The 15664-nt window shown below is 42.1% G+C and overlaps 1 protein-coding gene across 1 annotated transcript in view; it reads left to right on the top strand.

Moving 5' to 3' along the window:
- ERAP1 (endoplasmic reticulum aminopeptidase 1) overlaps positions 1–15664 on the top strand; it is a 54836-nt gene that overhangs the window by 21781 nt on the left and 17391 nt on the right. Inside the window, exons 4-15 of the mRNA XM_044275980.1 lie at positions 1721–1855; positions 3460–3580; positions 3663–3817; positions 4335–4448; positions 5536–5667; positions 6542–6673; positions 6769–6843; positions 7056–7213; positions 9160–9239; positions 12304–12487; positions 14200–14356; positions 14451–14635. Of these exons, the coding sequence (XP_044131915.1) occupies positions 1721–1855; positions 3460–3580; positions 3663–3817; positions 4335–4448; positions 5536–5667; positions 6542–6673; positions 6769–6843; positions 7056–7213; positions 9160–9239; positions 12304–12487; positions 14200–14356; positions 14451–14635 (1628 nt within the window). The remainder of the gene's footprint in view (positions 1–1720; positions 1856–3459; positions 3581–3662; positions 3818–4334; positions 4449–5535; positions 5668–6541; positions 6674–6768; positions 6844–7055; positions 7214–9159; positions 9240–12303; positions 12488–14199; positions 14357–14450; positions 14636–15664) is intronic.

The following is a 15664-nucleotide window of genomic DNA, read 5'->3' on the forward strand; positions in this document are numbered from 1 at the left end:
AAAACCTAAGATAATTGTCACATCAAAGAGCATAAAAACCACTGCGCCATCCCGTACAATACAGTATAACCCCTGCACCATCCCGTACAATATGCAATATAACCCCTGCACCATCCCGTACAATATACAGTATAGTCCTCTCTGTGATCACTGGACATTGGTCTCCATATATAAACCATACGGGGGAAAAAATCTCATTGATCCAGAGAACTTACATAGAAAAACTAATAACCAAGAGGCTAAACAAAACCCTGTTTCTGACCCTTATGTTAAAACATAACTTTCATTTGATTGCTCTAATACCTAAAGGAAATTTTTATTTTTTTTTAAAAGCTGCTGTTTCTCTAGATGACCTTATGTTGATAGTAGTGGTAATAGAGTCTCAAGGGTCTATAAGGCTGGGTTCACACTTGAGCGTTTTACAGCGCATTCAAACACGCTGTAAAACGCTCAACACATGAAAACCAATGCTTCCCTATGGCCCTGGTTCACACTTGAGCATTTTACAGCGCGTTCAAACGCGATGAAAAACGCCCTACGCTCAAAAAAGTTCTTGAGCTTCTTTGGGGCGTTTTGACGCGCGTTTGTGGCCATAGGACACTGCAGTCAATCACACAAACGCGCGTCAAACGCGCGTTTACTATTGCAAAAACCGCGCGTAAAAACGCGCGACAAAAACACGCGTTAAACGCGCATATAAAATGCGCTCAAGTGTGAACCCAGCCTAAAAGCAGCTACACTATTTTTGCAAACCTTTGAGACTCTATTAACACTACTATCAACATAAGGTCATCTAAAGAAACAGTAGGTTTAAAAAAAAAAAAATCCTTTAGGTGTTAAAACATAACTTTCATTAGAATCTAACATTTTTTTTCTAACATCTAAACGGAAAAAAAAAAAAAAGAATAAAAAAAAAATGCTTTTTCTCTAGATGACCTTATGTTGATAGTAGTGTTAATAGACTCTCAAAGGTCTGTAAAAATAGTGTAGCTGCTTTTATAGACCCCTGAGACTCTATTACCACTACTATAAGGTCATCTAGAGAAACAGCAGCTTTTTAAAATGATTTTTTCCCATTAGGTGTTAAAGCAATCAAATGAAAGTTATGTTTTAACATAAGGGTCAGAAGCAGGTTTCTTTTAGCCTCTGTCTTGGCTATTAGTTTTTCAATTCATAAAGCTCCACATGGAGCTCCCACCCAGCAGTAGATAGAAGCCTGCAGGACACTTCACCTTGTCACATCACCTGGGCACATGGTGATGGCTCCATTCCTAATGCTGTCCCTGGCACTTCATCAGCAGCAGGGGTGGCGCGCTTCCTGTCTTCATAATAACTGAAAAGGAAGCTACTGCTGCTGTGTTCAGCTCCCGAGAGGAGGGGGTGTGAGAGGATCAGCCAATAGCAGGGCAGCCAGCTGATACTGGCCAATCAGCAGCCTCCTCCCTTATAACAGAGCTCTGTAATGTACAGAGCTCTGTTATTGGAGATTTCAGGCATCAGCTGTATTGCTCTGCTGCCTGCAGTGCCGCACATTGTAAACCTCAAGTCGGCTTGATTAGGGTGTGCCCAGGCACACCCGGCACACCCCGTGCGCACGCCTATGCGGTGCATTACTCTGAGCTGTTGTAGACCTAGGGGTGCATAGGATTGTATGCTGTGTCAGTCCACCCATATTCCTCTTGCAGTGACATTCACCTCTCCTTCATTGTTTTTTTTCCAGGTAAAGACTCTACATGTGGCCGATGGGCTTTTAGAAGACCACTTTGATGTCACAGTGAAGATGAGCACCTATCTTGTGGCTTTTATTGTTTCAGACTTCAAATCAATCAGTCAGATCACAAACCATGGAGTCAAGGTAAAGGTTCCCAGAATATACACAGAATACACTTACACTGACCCCATCTTACACTTTGGGGCACATTTATCATTCAAACAGCTACAAATTTGGTGCTGACCATGCAAAAATTAGTGAATTTTTTGGGGACATTTTTCCGAAAAGTGGCCAGAATTTACATTAATTATAGTTGAAATCTACACCAGCTGCCTCGCCAGCAAAGATTTCAGTTCTTGCGGCGTGATCTGCACAGATGCGCCACAATTAAGAGATGTTTGCCTTTTAATAACTGTGGTGCATCTGACAGTAGCGGAGGGTAAATGAACACCGGCATAAAACACAGGTCTCAATAAAAGTCATCCTTTGTGGGGGGTTTCTTTTCATTGTTAGGCAAATAGCAATATTCTTCAAAGGAAATGATCGAAGGTGTCTTGCACGAAATACACACAATTAACAAATGATTTATAATAATTTGGGTTCTTTATGGACATATTTATGTTGCTTCATGCTCTATGACACTTGAAGTATAGAACAAAGGGTGTGTCATGAATGCTCTACAATGTACATCTGTTCTGGCTATTGGTTCCCCGACCACTGCTCAAAGGTGAATGTGGCTCACAAGGTACGGAAGTTTGGGGTCGTCTGGTGTAGATAATTATAGCAAACGCGTACCGCTTATACAGTAGTTCAAGAGTTTTATTGCAGTTTTTGAAGGAACGATTGAGTCTCCTCTTTTTGTATCTGGAAATTTAGAAGTCAGGAAAACAAGCTTCACATGAACTGTCAGCTGACAGGACTGAGAAGTGATACTCTGCAAAAAGACTGACCCCTGCAAACCTCTAGCTGAAAAACTGCTGAACATTTTGAAAAGACCAATTGAAAAAAATATTTTTAGCCCAAAATGAGTAAAATGCTATCATAAAAAAATGCCCCAAAGGCGTCCACAGCATTTGTAGTATTTCATTACAGGGAACTTGGGCAGCTCTGTTTGACATCTGCCTCCCTTATGCCCATGGCCAGCTGGCTGATCTCTGTCATTTTTACAACATGTGCAGCCAGAATAAAGACATAATGTAGCTTGCACATAGTATATTCATGGCATAGATGCCTCCTTCCATCTTTAAAGGGGTTATCCCATGATTACCGGTAATGTAAAAAATCTGACATCATATAGTACATGACAAGCTCTTTCTAACAAAGCTAGAACCAGCCCTGTACCTCACATGGATCCAGAGATCTCCTCATTTATTCCTCTGCTAGATTTATATCGAACTGACAGCTCAGGGGCAGTGTCTATTCTGCTGCAGCTAAGGGGGTGTGTCCACGCTCTACCTATCACAGCTCAGGAGGCAGTTGAAGGATGAAACTGAGCGTGTGCGGCCATCTCAGTGAGCAGGTCAAATAAATAAGAAAAGAACAAACAGAAGGTGGCGCTATACAGATACATTCTATTGAATAACTGACTGGCTATACTAAATGTTTAATTACATGCAATTACAAAAGTATTCAGATCCAGGTACTGGTTTGAAAACTGTAGAATATTTTTCATGGTACAACCCCTTTCTTGAAAAAGAGTTCATTGATCTGAATCTGCTCTTATTAATATCATGATGCTTTCATTTTAGATATCTGTCTATACTGTTCCACACAAGATAGATCAGGCTGTGTACGCCTTACAAGCAGCAGTAAAACTTCTGGACTTTTATGAGGAATATTTCCGTATACCATACCCTTTGCCAAAACAAGGTATTGTATAATTGACTGACTGACTGCTTTTCAGGGTGTTTTTTCTTATGCCTTTCCAATGGCTTTGACTACATTCTTATAGATCTTGCGGCAATTCCTGACTTTCAGTCTGGTGCGATGGAAAACTGGGGGCTGACGACTTATAGGGAGTCTGCATTGTTATATGATCCCAAGACATCAACAGCCTCCAATAAACTTTGGATTACAATGGTCATTGCTCATGAGCTGGCTCACCAGGTTAGTAGAGTGCAATCCGAATTACCTTTACGCCTTAAATATGCCTTTTGATGTCAACTTTCCATTCTTCTGAAATACGTATGTGGTATAACTATTGCTAAAAATACTTGATGTCATTCCACATTTATCATATACACCCCTCTCATTACTATGCAGAACTCACTCGACAAGGGGAAAACCCTGACTTGCTAGAGCTGATCCAGGCAGCTTTGCCATGCAAAGGCAACCCAGCGATCCCATGATTAGGGAGTCCTGGGAAACAACGCAAAACCTGTTTTAGGGTCCGCCAATCATCACACTTAATTGATAAAACTGGTCTTCTTATGTAGGGCACAGAGACATTTTAGAACCCCTCAGGCTTCAGGGCACTGATGCAACCACAACCTCTTCACTTCCTATAGTCTCATGAATGTCAGGTCATATGGAGGCAGAGACATTGTTGTAGTCTACAGTCACCCAACACGGAAGGTTAGTTCGTAGTCCGCAACCACTGAAACACGTCTCCTTTTCTTTTTAGTGGTTTGGAAACCTGGTAACGATGGAGTGGTGGAATGATCTGTGGCTGAACGAAGGATTTGCGAAGTTCATGGAGTATATTTCTGTCAACATTACTTATCCAGAGCTGCAAGTTGTAAGTTTATTTTTCTATGGCTTATTTAAAGGGCTTGTGCCAACTTAAGTTGCCCCCTATTCTCACAATAGGGCATAACTAAGTGATCGGTGGATGGGTCTGACCGATGGAATCCCCGCTGATCCCGAAAACGGGGGTCCTGTTCCTCCTTCCTGATGGGGTGGCATGCCGAGCATTCTCCCTGCTACTCCATTCATTCTCGATGGGACTGCTGGATATAGCTCAGTGTTGTACTCTGCTGTTTCCGAAAACTTTGCTAAAAATCTTTTGAAAAATAATAATTAAATATTCACCTCCCTTTTATTTATCATGTAAAAGAAATCAATAAAAAAAAACAAGATAATTGTTGTTTTCACCACCTCCAAAAATGTCAGAACTGTTAAAATAAAAAAAGTTATTGGTATCATATATTTCCAGGTTATAGGTATTCTTAGGATAGATCATCAATATCAGATTGGTGGCTGTGGCACCCAGACAGATTAGCTGTTTGCAGCTGGCACAGGAACTAACACAGAGAAAGGAACCAGAAGTACAGCGCCATTCCTGTGTAGTGGCCATACAGGGTTACTGCAGCTCAGCTAACATTCACTTACATCCACTAACTCTAAGTACAATGGTGTTAGTTATTATTAGTCTAACAGAATAATATTTTTGTCAGAAACCCAGTTTCACATTCAAATACTGTAGAACTATGTGGCAGATTTATTAAGACTGGCGTTTTAGACGCCGGCCGTAATAACCCCTATATCTGGTGGTGGATCTGCTGGCGTTATAAAGAGGCGCAGGCGTCTACATAACTTCGACGGATCCACTGCCGCTTCTAAATGAAAGTCAGCTATCGAGCTGTCTTACAGTTAGACCATTTTCTACACCTAAAACAGGTGTAGAAAATGGTAAATGAGACGTCCTTCCGGCTTGACCCCTTTCCCGTCCACTCCATGCCCACCTTATTAGACCTGGCGTGAGCGGGGAGAAGTCCCCGCTATGTTTTCTCAAATGACCCCCTATAGGTTTTATCAATTTTTGGGGATTTTAGCTACATAGATGTAAGTTTAGATGCAACTGCTGAGCTGTTTTTCTTCTACAGGATGACAAATTTCTAGACAAATGTTTTAGTGCCATGGAAGTAGACTCGTTAAACTCTTCCCATGCAGTGTCCACCCCTGTGGAGAATCCTGAACAGATACTAGAGATGTTTGATGAGGTCTCCTATGATAAGGTAACATATCATCATCATTCATTGTATTACTTCATAAACATCTATACCATTTTTCATTATGGGATTTACTTTTTGAGAGCCTGACTTGACCAGCCAGGTTCCCAGTGGTGTTTGGGTGCAGTTTTTTTTGCCTGTTTTGTCAGAGGCCCCAATAAGCCTGCATTCTCATCTGCGGCGAGCTGATCTGACGCTTTGTATCCGGTCAAAACCCGGCATTTATGCTGTAAAGTGGCTCGTTCCTGTTATAGTCATTAGGGATCTACAACATTGTAGAATTCGACAATGCCGGAAACGTTCACCAGATATGTGAATGTGGCCTAAGTCATAGCATTCAGACTAAGTTACTTATTGTACATGTCCATGCTTCCCTGATGTCCGTGATGCCCCTGCTCTGTACCGTATATCACTTACCAATAAGCACTGACAAGTGAAATAAAAGAAAATAGTTCTGAGTTTGTATGTACATAAGCTATGTGGTCTACTATACCTCCTCCTATTTTCTGTGTATTAGGCTACATGCACACGAATGTTGTTTGTTTCCGTGTCGTTCCGTTTTCTTTTTTGCAGATAGAATGCAGACCTATTCATTTCAATGGGTCTGCAAAAAATGCAGACCGCACACCGTGTGCTATCCGCATCCGTATGTCCGTTCTGTACCCCGCCAAAAAAATATAACATGTCCTATTCTTGTCCGTTTTAGGCATTGTTACAATAGATCCCCGCAAAACGCATATGGTCGTGTGCATGTAGCCTTACTGTAATGGTTATGTAGAAAGGATGTCTCGGTTTAGTGTGGACTGCAGGTAAGGTGACCTGCCTTCTGCACTCTTGTATGGCCAAAGAGCTGCCATTAATTCCAATGTCTTTTTTACAGGGTGCTTGCATTTTGAACATGTTGCAGGACTACATGGGTTCAGAAAGTTTTGAAGCCGGTATTATACATTACTTACGACGTTTTAGCTATCGCAATGCAAAGAATGAAGACCTGTGGGACAGCATGACAGATGTAAGCTCACTTGGTATAGAAGTAAAGCTTGGTTGATAATGTTCTTTTGGTGGCCCCATTAAACATGTTTATTCATATCTGTTTGCATCCACTAGATCTGTCCTTCAGAAGACAGCGCCAGTGGTAACAATGAGAAAAGAGGATTCTGCAGAAAAGGGCAAGAAAAATCTGTATGTAAAATGTGTTTCTTGCCAGTGATTGTACAATAATGTCACAATGTATTCTCATACAGAAGCACATCTGTACTATGTAATCCACTGCCCACCCACAACAAGTTGCCAGAACCACAATATGGCGGCCCTTGATAGGGCTGAGATTTCTAGGATGCCTGGTTATTCCCATAGTGTTTTCTGACTGACGATATTCTATTTGTTTCCTCCAGCACTGGACAGAAGATAGTATCATTGATGTAAGGGCTATGATGAATACATGGACACTACAGAAAGGTTTTCCATTAGTTACTGTGACAGTAAGAGGAAAGTACGTCCACGTACACCAAGAGCATTATCAGAAAGGTGCTAGAGATGCTGAATCTGCAGGGTAAGTTGTATAGTAAAACAGCACTCGGATAACATTGCAGGTGCTTTAAATGAATTATCCATTTGTAACATAGTACATAAGGCCGAAAAAAGACATTTGTCCATCCAGTTCGACCTGTCATCCTGCAAGTTGATCCAGAGGAAGGCAAAAAAACCCTGTGAGGTAGAAGCCAATTTTCCTCACTTTAGGGGAATAAAAATTCCTTCCCGACTCCAATCAGGCAATCAGAATAAATCCCTGGATCAACGATATCTCTCTAGTAGCTATAGCCTGTAATATTATTACACTCCAGAAATACATCCAGGCCCCTCTTGAATTCCGTTATTGTACTCACCATCACCACCTCCTCAGGCAGAGAGTTCCATAGTCTCACTGCTCTTACCGTAAAGAATCCTCTTCTATGTTTGTGTACAAACCTTCTTTCCTCCAGACACAGACGATGTCCCCTCGCCACAGTCACCGTCCTGGGAATAAATAGATGATGGGATAGATCTCTGTACTGACCCCTGATATATTTATACATATTAATTAGATCTCCTCTCAGTCGTCTTTTTTCTAAAGTGAATAACCCTAATTTTGATAATCTTTCAGGGTACTGTAGTTGCCCCATTCCAGTTATTACTTTAGTTGCCCTCCTCTGGACCCTCTCCAGCTCTGCTATGTCTGCTTTGTTCACTGGAGCCCAGAACTGTACACAGTACTCCATGTGTGGTCTGACTAATGATTTGTAAAGTGGTAGGACTATGTTCTCATCACGGGCATCTATGCCCCTGTTTGTGTAAGTAAAGCTTAAAAGAATCGTCCGAACCGGACAGCCCCTACAGTGAAATCTGCAAGTCCGATTTCTATAAGCCCTAACCAACAGTTGTGGTCACTGGAGCAAGCTGTGTCCATATGTGTCCCCTGAGCTGATGCTTGGGAAATGTAATATTACATGGCATCTATTCATATGAGTAGGTGAGCTGAGGGAAGGTCCCGAGTAAGGCCTCACGCACACGACCATATTTTGTATCCATGTCCGATCCACATTTTTGCGGATTGCACATGAACCTATTAATTTCAATGGGTCCGAAAAAAACAAAAAAAAAAACGGCCCCCACACAGATCTGTGTGCTGTCTGCATCCGTATGTCCTTTCCGCAAAAAGATAGAACATGTCCTCTTCTTGGCTACAAAATGCGAACTACGGACACAACACCAATGTCACACAGACCTCATCCGTGTTTTGCAGATCCGTGTCTTGCGGACTTCAAAACAGATATAGTCGTGTGCATGAGGCCTAATTGCCATATTTTGTGTTGGTTTGTTAATGGTTAATCTATACAGTTAGTATATAGTTGTCTGTTCTGTGGAATGGTGAGTAAGCAGGTTTTGTATAGAAAAGTGTGGAAACTCTATGAAGTGTTACATGGTAGCTGCAGATCCACTTTTCCCTGCAAACTTGCAACACACAATCTTCCTATCCAGGAGTCTGTAGAAGATCTGAGGTGTTCTTCAGTAGGGTCTTCAAACTAAAAAGCTGTCCTTTATTTAGAACTGAAACGGAAATAAGGTGATCATCCCTGACTTTTTTCCTCCAGTTCCCACCATTCGGTTGACCACCATGTTCCCATCATGTCAGTTCTGCATAAACTGAAGACATTACTGAGCAGCTCTCCAAGGTCCCACAGAAATGTGTACATATTTCCCCTTTCGTATTATTCGGTGATAGCAGTCTGTGTTTCAGTTGTGTCAGATTTTTTTGTGATTGGCTGAAGTTATCTCCTCCAAAAAATCCTAAACAAGCATTTAGAGAAAAATTCACAGATAAAGTTTTTAGTTAGTTGTTGCTGTCATGTGACCAGTACTGAAGTCTATGCCAATGATGTTACAATATGTATTATAAGATTATTTCATTTTGTATTATACTGTTTTAACCTCATTGTATTTTACTGCATATTACTATAGGTTGTTATGGCATATTCCATTGACCTACATCACCAATAAATCAAATGCAGTTCAAAGATTTTTGCTAAAAACTAAGAAAGGTATGTAATACAAGGTAATATACAGTCAATAGTAGAGGTTTATGAAACATAATACACCCAAAAAATGACATATGCAAATTTCATGTGTTGTGAAAAAAATACTAAAAAAGGAGAGCTGCTTAGAGGAGTCCTGAAATGTGGCTACATTTATTAGGAATATACTCCATTCTCTTGGAGCTAAATAGACTGGTGTACGTTTAAGAAAATGGTTGTCTAATGGCTTCTTACACGTTGAGCTGTATGGGGTAGTACTATGACTCCCATATTGTACCTCCTGATTTCTTATGGAGACACATAGGGGGTCATTTATTAAGCTGAAAGAGAGGAGCGTCATAAAAGGAGTTACTATATGACGCTCCTCTCTGTCTTTTGACTACTCACCTGTCAGTCTTCTCACAGAGGCTATTTATATTTCGCTTGTGGCGTCCTCCTTCAATTCTGGCCAAAACCCGTGAGGAAGCGAGATTGGCTGGCGAAAGTTTTAGGTTTTAGTAATCTGTCTGTCCATGTCCTTGGGTCTGAAAAATACATCATGTTTGCATAATAGAGCATTTATCAATAGGAAGTTTAGGCGCCAATGTGAGTCGGTGACTTAACTGGCCTTCAGTGAACCGTTGGCAGTACCTATGTGATTAGGCAGGGACAGTGCACATCCCTGCCATTAGCAATCAAATACAAAGACATCAGACATTGGACACAAGGCACAGACTATTTTTAATACCTTTTTGTTTAGCTCACAATGAATTGAGTTCTAACACGTTTAATAACACGTTTAAATAAAAGTTATATTTTATTAATATGTAAACATGTATTTGGGTCAAGTTAGGCACTAAGCCTGTATGGCTTATTTTGTGTATTAAGTTCCATGGGGTACAGCATTCATGGAGATATTCTTCCCTTGAAACGTTGCTTCTTGGGAAAAATACCTCTATGATTCTGTGCTATACATGGACACCATACTTAAGTGACAAATGGAGGTGAGTCAAATATGTCATACCTTGTGTGCTATTTTACTAAGTTTGGTACAATTTTACATTATTGCCTTTTGTATTTATGCAACCTATGACACTGGATAAATTGATAACTCTTCCCCACTGTTTGACCATTAAAATATGATTAATCCCCTTACAGTCACAGTAAAATGTGCAAGGGGAGACAGAGAAGAACGCGGCGGCACTGCTTCCACTGAAACTGCCATCAGTGATACGATAGCCGTAGATGCGGTGTAATAAGCTTCACTATGTGGTGCTCAGCAAGGCAAGGATGCAGACTGTAGGTCACAATGCAGAGAGGAAATGTAACAAAGTTGCGGCACTCACCGAAGTACTAATATCTTCTTTATTGAGACTTCCTTAGAAGGCAGCATGGAGGATCCAGGGGCAGACACAATGTTGCAAGCGGCGACGGCCGTTTCACGCGTGGGATCGCGCTTCCTCAGGCTGAGTCACAGTAAAATGACCAAAACTATCCCACAAGTACCACTTAAAAAAAAAATATATTGGGTCACATATCATCAATATCAGATCGTCGGGGTCCAACACCCAGCAGCCCCGCCAATCAGCTGATTGAAGAGCGGGCGGCACTCTTTAGTAAGGTAGACTCAGCCGTCCGGCGATGCACAGGTAAGCCCTTACCTGTGCCTGTGCCAGTAGCCGGTCTGAAATAAAATGCAGTCACCGGGAGCAGGCAGTTCCGAGAACAGCCCGATGAAGGCCCCCGGCGGCTGTTCTCTGAACTGCCTGCTCCCGGTGACTGCATTTGATTTCAGACCGGCTCCCGTCACAGGTAAGGGCTTACCTGTGCATCGCCGGACGGGTGAGTCTACCTTACTAAAGATGGCAGCCCGCATGTGTTCGCTGGCGAACACTGAGAACTGACCATCACTGGTGAGCAGTGTAACTACACCTAAGCTGTCCTATTCATTTCAATGAGGCTCGGTCCTATTCAAGTGTATAGGAATAAGTGTATCGGAAGGAGTAGTCCCACTGAACTGAATAGGGCGGCTTCTTGTAATTACACTGCTCACTGCTGCGATGTCGACAGCGAGCAGGTAAACAGAAGGGAAGGCTGCGCTCACACGGCGCTCCCCTTCTCCTCAACCAGCTGGGGGTGCTAGGTGTCAGACCGATCTGATATTGATGACCGATCCTGGGGATAACTTGGACAACCCATTTAAATGGCTAGTCATAACTTTTTTTTTTTACATTTTTTTTTATTTTAGAGGTTGGGAGGAAAATTTAATTTTGGAAGCAAATTGTATAACGTTTGGAAGATAAACCCTGTTTTTTGTTTTTTTTTACCATTCATTATTATTTTTTTATTGTACAGGGTATGGTGAATCTAGAGAAACCAAATATATGTTGAGACCAAGCACATAAAAGTGGAAAGATGACATAAGGGTACAAATGCTTTCACCATAATCCTTTCAAAAATAAAATTTTTAATGTAATAAAAAAAAAATGTAAAAATTTTAAAATGCTCAGCTCTCCCTGCACTTAATGTTCAATAGAAACATATTAGAAACTTGTAGAACTATTAATTTATTCAGTGGTTATAATGTATTTATGTAAAACTGGAAACTGAGCCCTTATCTCAGTACGCAAACCACAGATCCACAAAATACGGATACCTTCCATGGGCATGCTGCACTTTTCTTACACCCATCAAATGACTATCGTCATCTGCAATATGGATGGAGTAGGACATGATCTGTAATTTGAAGAATAGCCACACAGAACTGCAAAAATATGTGTTCATGACCCCATAGGAATGAATGGGTCAGTGTGCACTCCGCAAAAAATACAGATGAAAAATAAGGTTGTGTGCATGAGCCCTAATATATCTGTTCACTGGAGAAAGAAGCCAAATCCTTACAGGAGGAAGCTTTAGAGCCAGGGCAGGAAGTACCTGTAGAATACGTGGAGTGACTTCAATAAATTAGATCCAGAAAACCATCCATCCGCTTTTGTTTTGTATAACAAATTTCATTGAATATTCACATAGGCTGTTAGTATGTGATACAAAATATGTAATGGTGGTGTCCTGTTAAATTGTTTGCTTCTAGATATGCTGGTCCTGTCAGAAGAAGTTGAATGGATCAAGTTCAATGTGGGAATGAATGGCTACTACATTGTCCATTATGAAGATGACGGCTGGGATGCTATGATAAAACTTTTGAAGGAGAATCACACTGCAATTAGCAGCAATGACCGGGCCAATCTCATTAACAATGCATTCCAACTTGTGAGGTAAGTAGACACTACTGACAGTGGCATACATGGAGAAGTAAGGGCCCCATAGCAAGGATCAAACCAGGCCCCTCACACAGGACAGAAGGGGTTCTGTCTAAACTCTTTTCAATGACCCTTGGGCCATTTTTCCACTGCCTCATTTGCTAAAAGTTGTTCCTTTAGAGTGTAGAGTCCTGACCAAGTTTTCACCTCTAGTAGAAGAGGAGATAATCCCAACTAAGACTGGGCCCCCTCTTGTTTTGGGCCCCATAGCAGTCGCATGGTCTGCCGCTATGGTAGTTACGCCCCTGGCTACTGAGGACATACCTCCTGTAATCTCTAGACCGTGTAACTATAGCCAGCATAGGAGCTGCGTACCTATAGCAGAACACCCTGTGAGCCAGCCATAGTTGTTGCACTTACTGGCTGTCGACTACAGGTGAGTAGGAGCTTCACTACCTCCATTCAGAAGGTATTTTCTAGAAAGAAGGAACCTTTGTACAGCAGAACCTATATTACTGAACATTTTTTCCTTCCCATAGATAATGGATATGAATTAGGCCACATGCACACGACCGTTGTTGTGTCCCGTGTCCGTTGTTCCGTTTTCTGCGGACCCATTGACTTTTAATGGGTCCGTGGAAAACTCGGCTAATGCACCATTTGTCATCCGCGTCCGTGATCCATGTTTCCAGTCCGTGAAAAAAATATGACCTGTTTTTTTCCTATCATTTGCATGGCAAACTTGATTTTTTTTTACTTTCCTTCATGTCTGGAGATCCTCCAAAAATAAAGGAAGACACGGAAACAAAAACTGACACGGATCATGGAACAACGGAACCCCTTTTTGCGGACCGCAAACAAATACTGTCGTGTGCATGAGGCCTTAAACTTATATTAGACCTGCAGATCGTCGCCAACGTTAGAGATCATCTGGCAGTGTAAAGGTACCGCCGATTACCCGATGAACTAGCAAACACATTGCCCAATTGGAATCTTTCAGCAGGTTTAAAAATCATTGTTTGCCGGCAGCAGATCATGCTGTCTAATCACAGTCTGCTACCGGCAAACAACAAGTAAGTATTAGGGACGAGCAATGGCATTAACAATCACTCCTCCCCATACTGAGAAGGAGATCGCTGCATGTAATAGCAGCAATCTACTCCACTGACGAGCTGTGAAGGAACGCTTGGATGATCTACTCGTCTAATATAAGCGTCAGTGTGTAACCTATAATGAGACAGCTCTACCTCTGTGCCCAGATGAATATCTCTGCACCATCTTCTGATGTTGGACTAATAAAGTTTAAGAAGATTAATGTTGGCGCATGGGTCACACATAAACCGAATTTTACAAGTTGTGTAATAATCTGATAAAAAGTCAGACATTTGCATATAATTACATCTTCACTGTATACGTCCACTGTGTGAGCCCTATCCTTGGTCTAAATATCTATGACCTGTCGGGGTGGTATACATCAGTACACGTTTTGCAAAGTGCAGTCAAATCCATTTTTTCTATGCAAAGGCATCATACAAAAAAGTATGGTGTTACTGTCTTAAGGCGATGTAAGACACTGCATGGCAGTGGTATACGTTGGAGGCATACCCTCACGCAATTTCCCACAACATATACTTGTTATAGAAGTCTCAGATGTGATGTGAACAGAGCCTTATCTCAGCAGCTCAGCCATGACTTATATAATATAGCAGTTGTTCTTTCATCCTCAGCATTGGTCGTCTACCGATTGACAAAGCTCTCAGCTTAACAATGTACCTGAAGAAGGAAGATCGGATCATGCCAGTTTTTCAAGGAATGGATGAACTGATCCCTATATACAAACTAATGGAAAAGCGCGACATGAAGGAGGTGGAAGATCAGATGAAAGTAAATATGATGAATTTGCATTGAACAGTAAAAGTCTCATGATTGTGCTCCGGTCTGCTAGAGTTATTAGCACTGCACCCTTTCCTACCCACAGGCTTATATTTTAAAGCTTCTCCGCCACCTGATAGATGCCCAGTCATGGACAGATGATGGCACAGTGTCTGAGAGGATGCTCCGCAGTTCTTTGCTTCTGTTCGCCTGTTTACGGAAATACCAGCCATGTATCGAGAAGGCCCAGGAGTACTTTACCAACTGGAAGGAATCCAATGGTTCATTAAGGTTATCCTTAGTCATCTTATACAGAGGGGTTTATCAGACTATGTGATCTGAGATCATAGCTGTGAAGTCTGGAGCAGAGTACATGACTTTTAATGTAATCTTTGTATGACAGTGTCCGGACATAGTGGGGCAGAGTTACTGATAGAGTTGAGCGAACACCTGGATGTTCGGGTTCGAGAAGTTCGGCCGAACATCCCGGAAATGTTCGGGTTCGGGATCCGAACCCGATCCGAACTTCGTCCCGAACCCGAACCCCATTGAAGTCAATGGGGACCCGAACTTTTCGGCACTAAAACGGCTGTAAAACAGCCCAGGAAAGGGCTAGAGGGCTGCAAAAGGCAGCAACATGTAGGTAAATCCCCTGCAAACAAATGTGGATAGGGAAATTAATTAAAATAAAAATTAAATAAATAAAAATTAACCAAAATCAATTGGAGAGAGGTTCCATAGCAGAGAATCTGGCTTCCCGTCACCCACCACTGGAACAGTCCATTCTCAGATATTTAGGCCCCGGCACCCAGGCAGAGGAGAGAGGTCCCGTAACAGACAATCTGGCTTCATGTCAGCAGAGAATCAGTCTTCATGTCATAGCAGAGAATCAGGCTTCACGTCACCCACCACTGTAAGAGTCCATTTTCATAAATTTAGGCCCAGCACCCAGGCAGAGGAGAGAGGTCCCGTAACAGACAATCTGGCTTCATGTCAGCAGAGAATCAGTCTTCATATCATAGCAGAGAATCTGGCTTCCCGTTACCCACCACTGGAACAGTCCATTCTCAGATATTTAGGCCCCGGCACCCAGGCAGAGGAGAGAGGTCCCGTAACAGACAATCTGGCTTCATGTCAGCAGAGAATCAGTCTTCATATCATAGCAGAGAATCAGGCTTCACGTCAGCCACCACTGCAACAGTCCATTGTCATAAATTCAGGCCCAGCACCCAGGCAGAGGAGAGAGGTCCCGTAACAGACAATCTGGCTTCATGTCAGCAGAGAATCAGTCTGCATGTCATAGCAGAGAATGAGGCTTCA

The sequence above is a fragment of the Bufo gargarizans genome, chromosome 1, assembly GCF_014858855.1.
Source record: "Bufo gargarizans isolate SCDJY-AF-19 chromosome 1, ASM1485885v1, whole genome shotgun sequence".
In the NCBI taxonomy this organism is placed as follows: domain Eukaryota; kingdom Metazoa; phylum Chordata; class Amphibia; order Anura; family Bufonidae; genus Bufo; species Bufo gargarizans.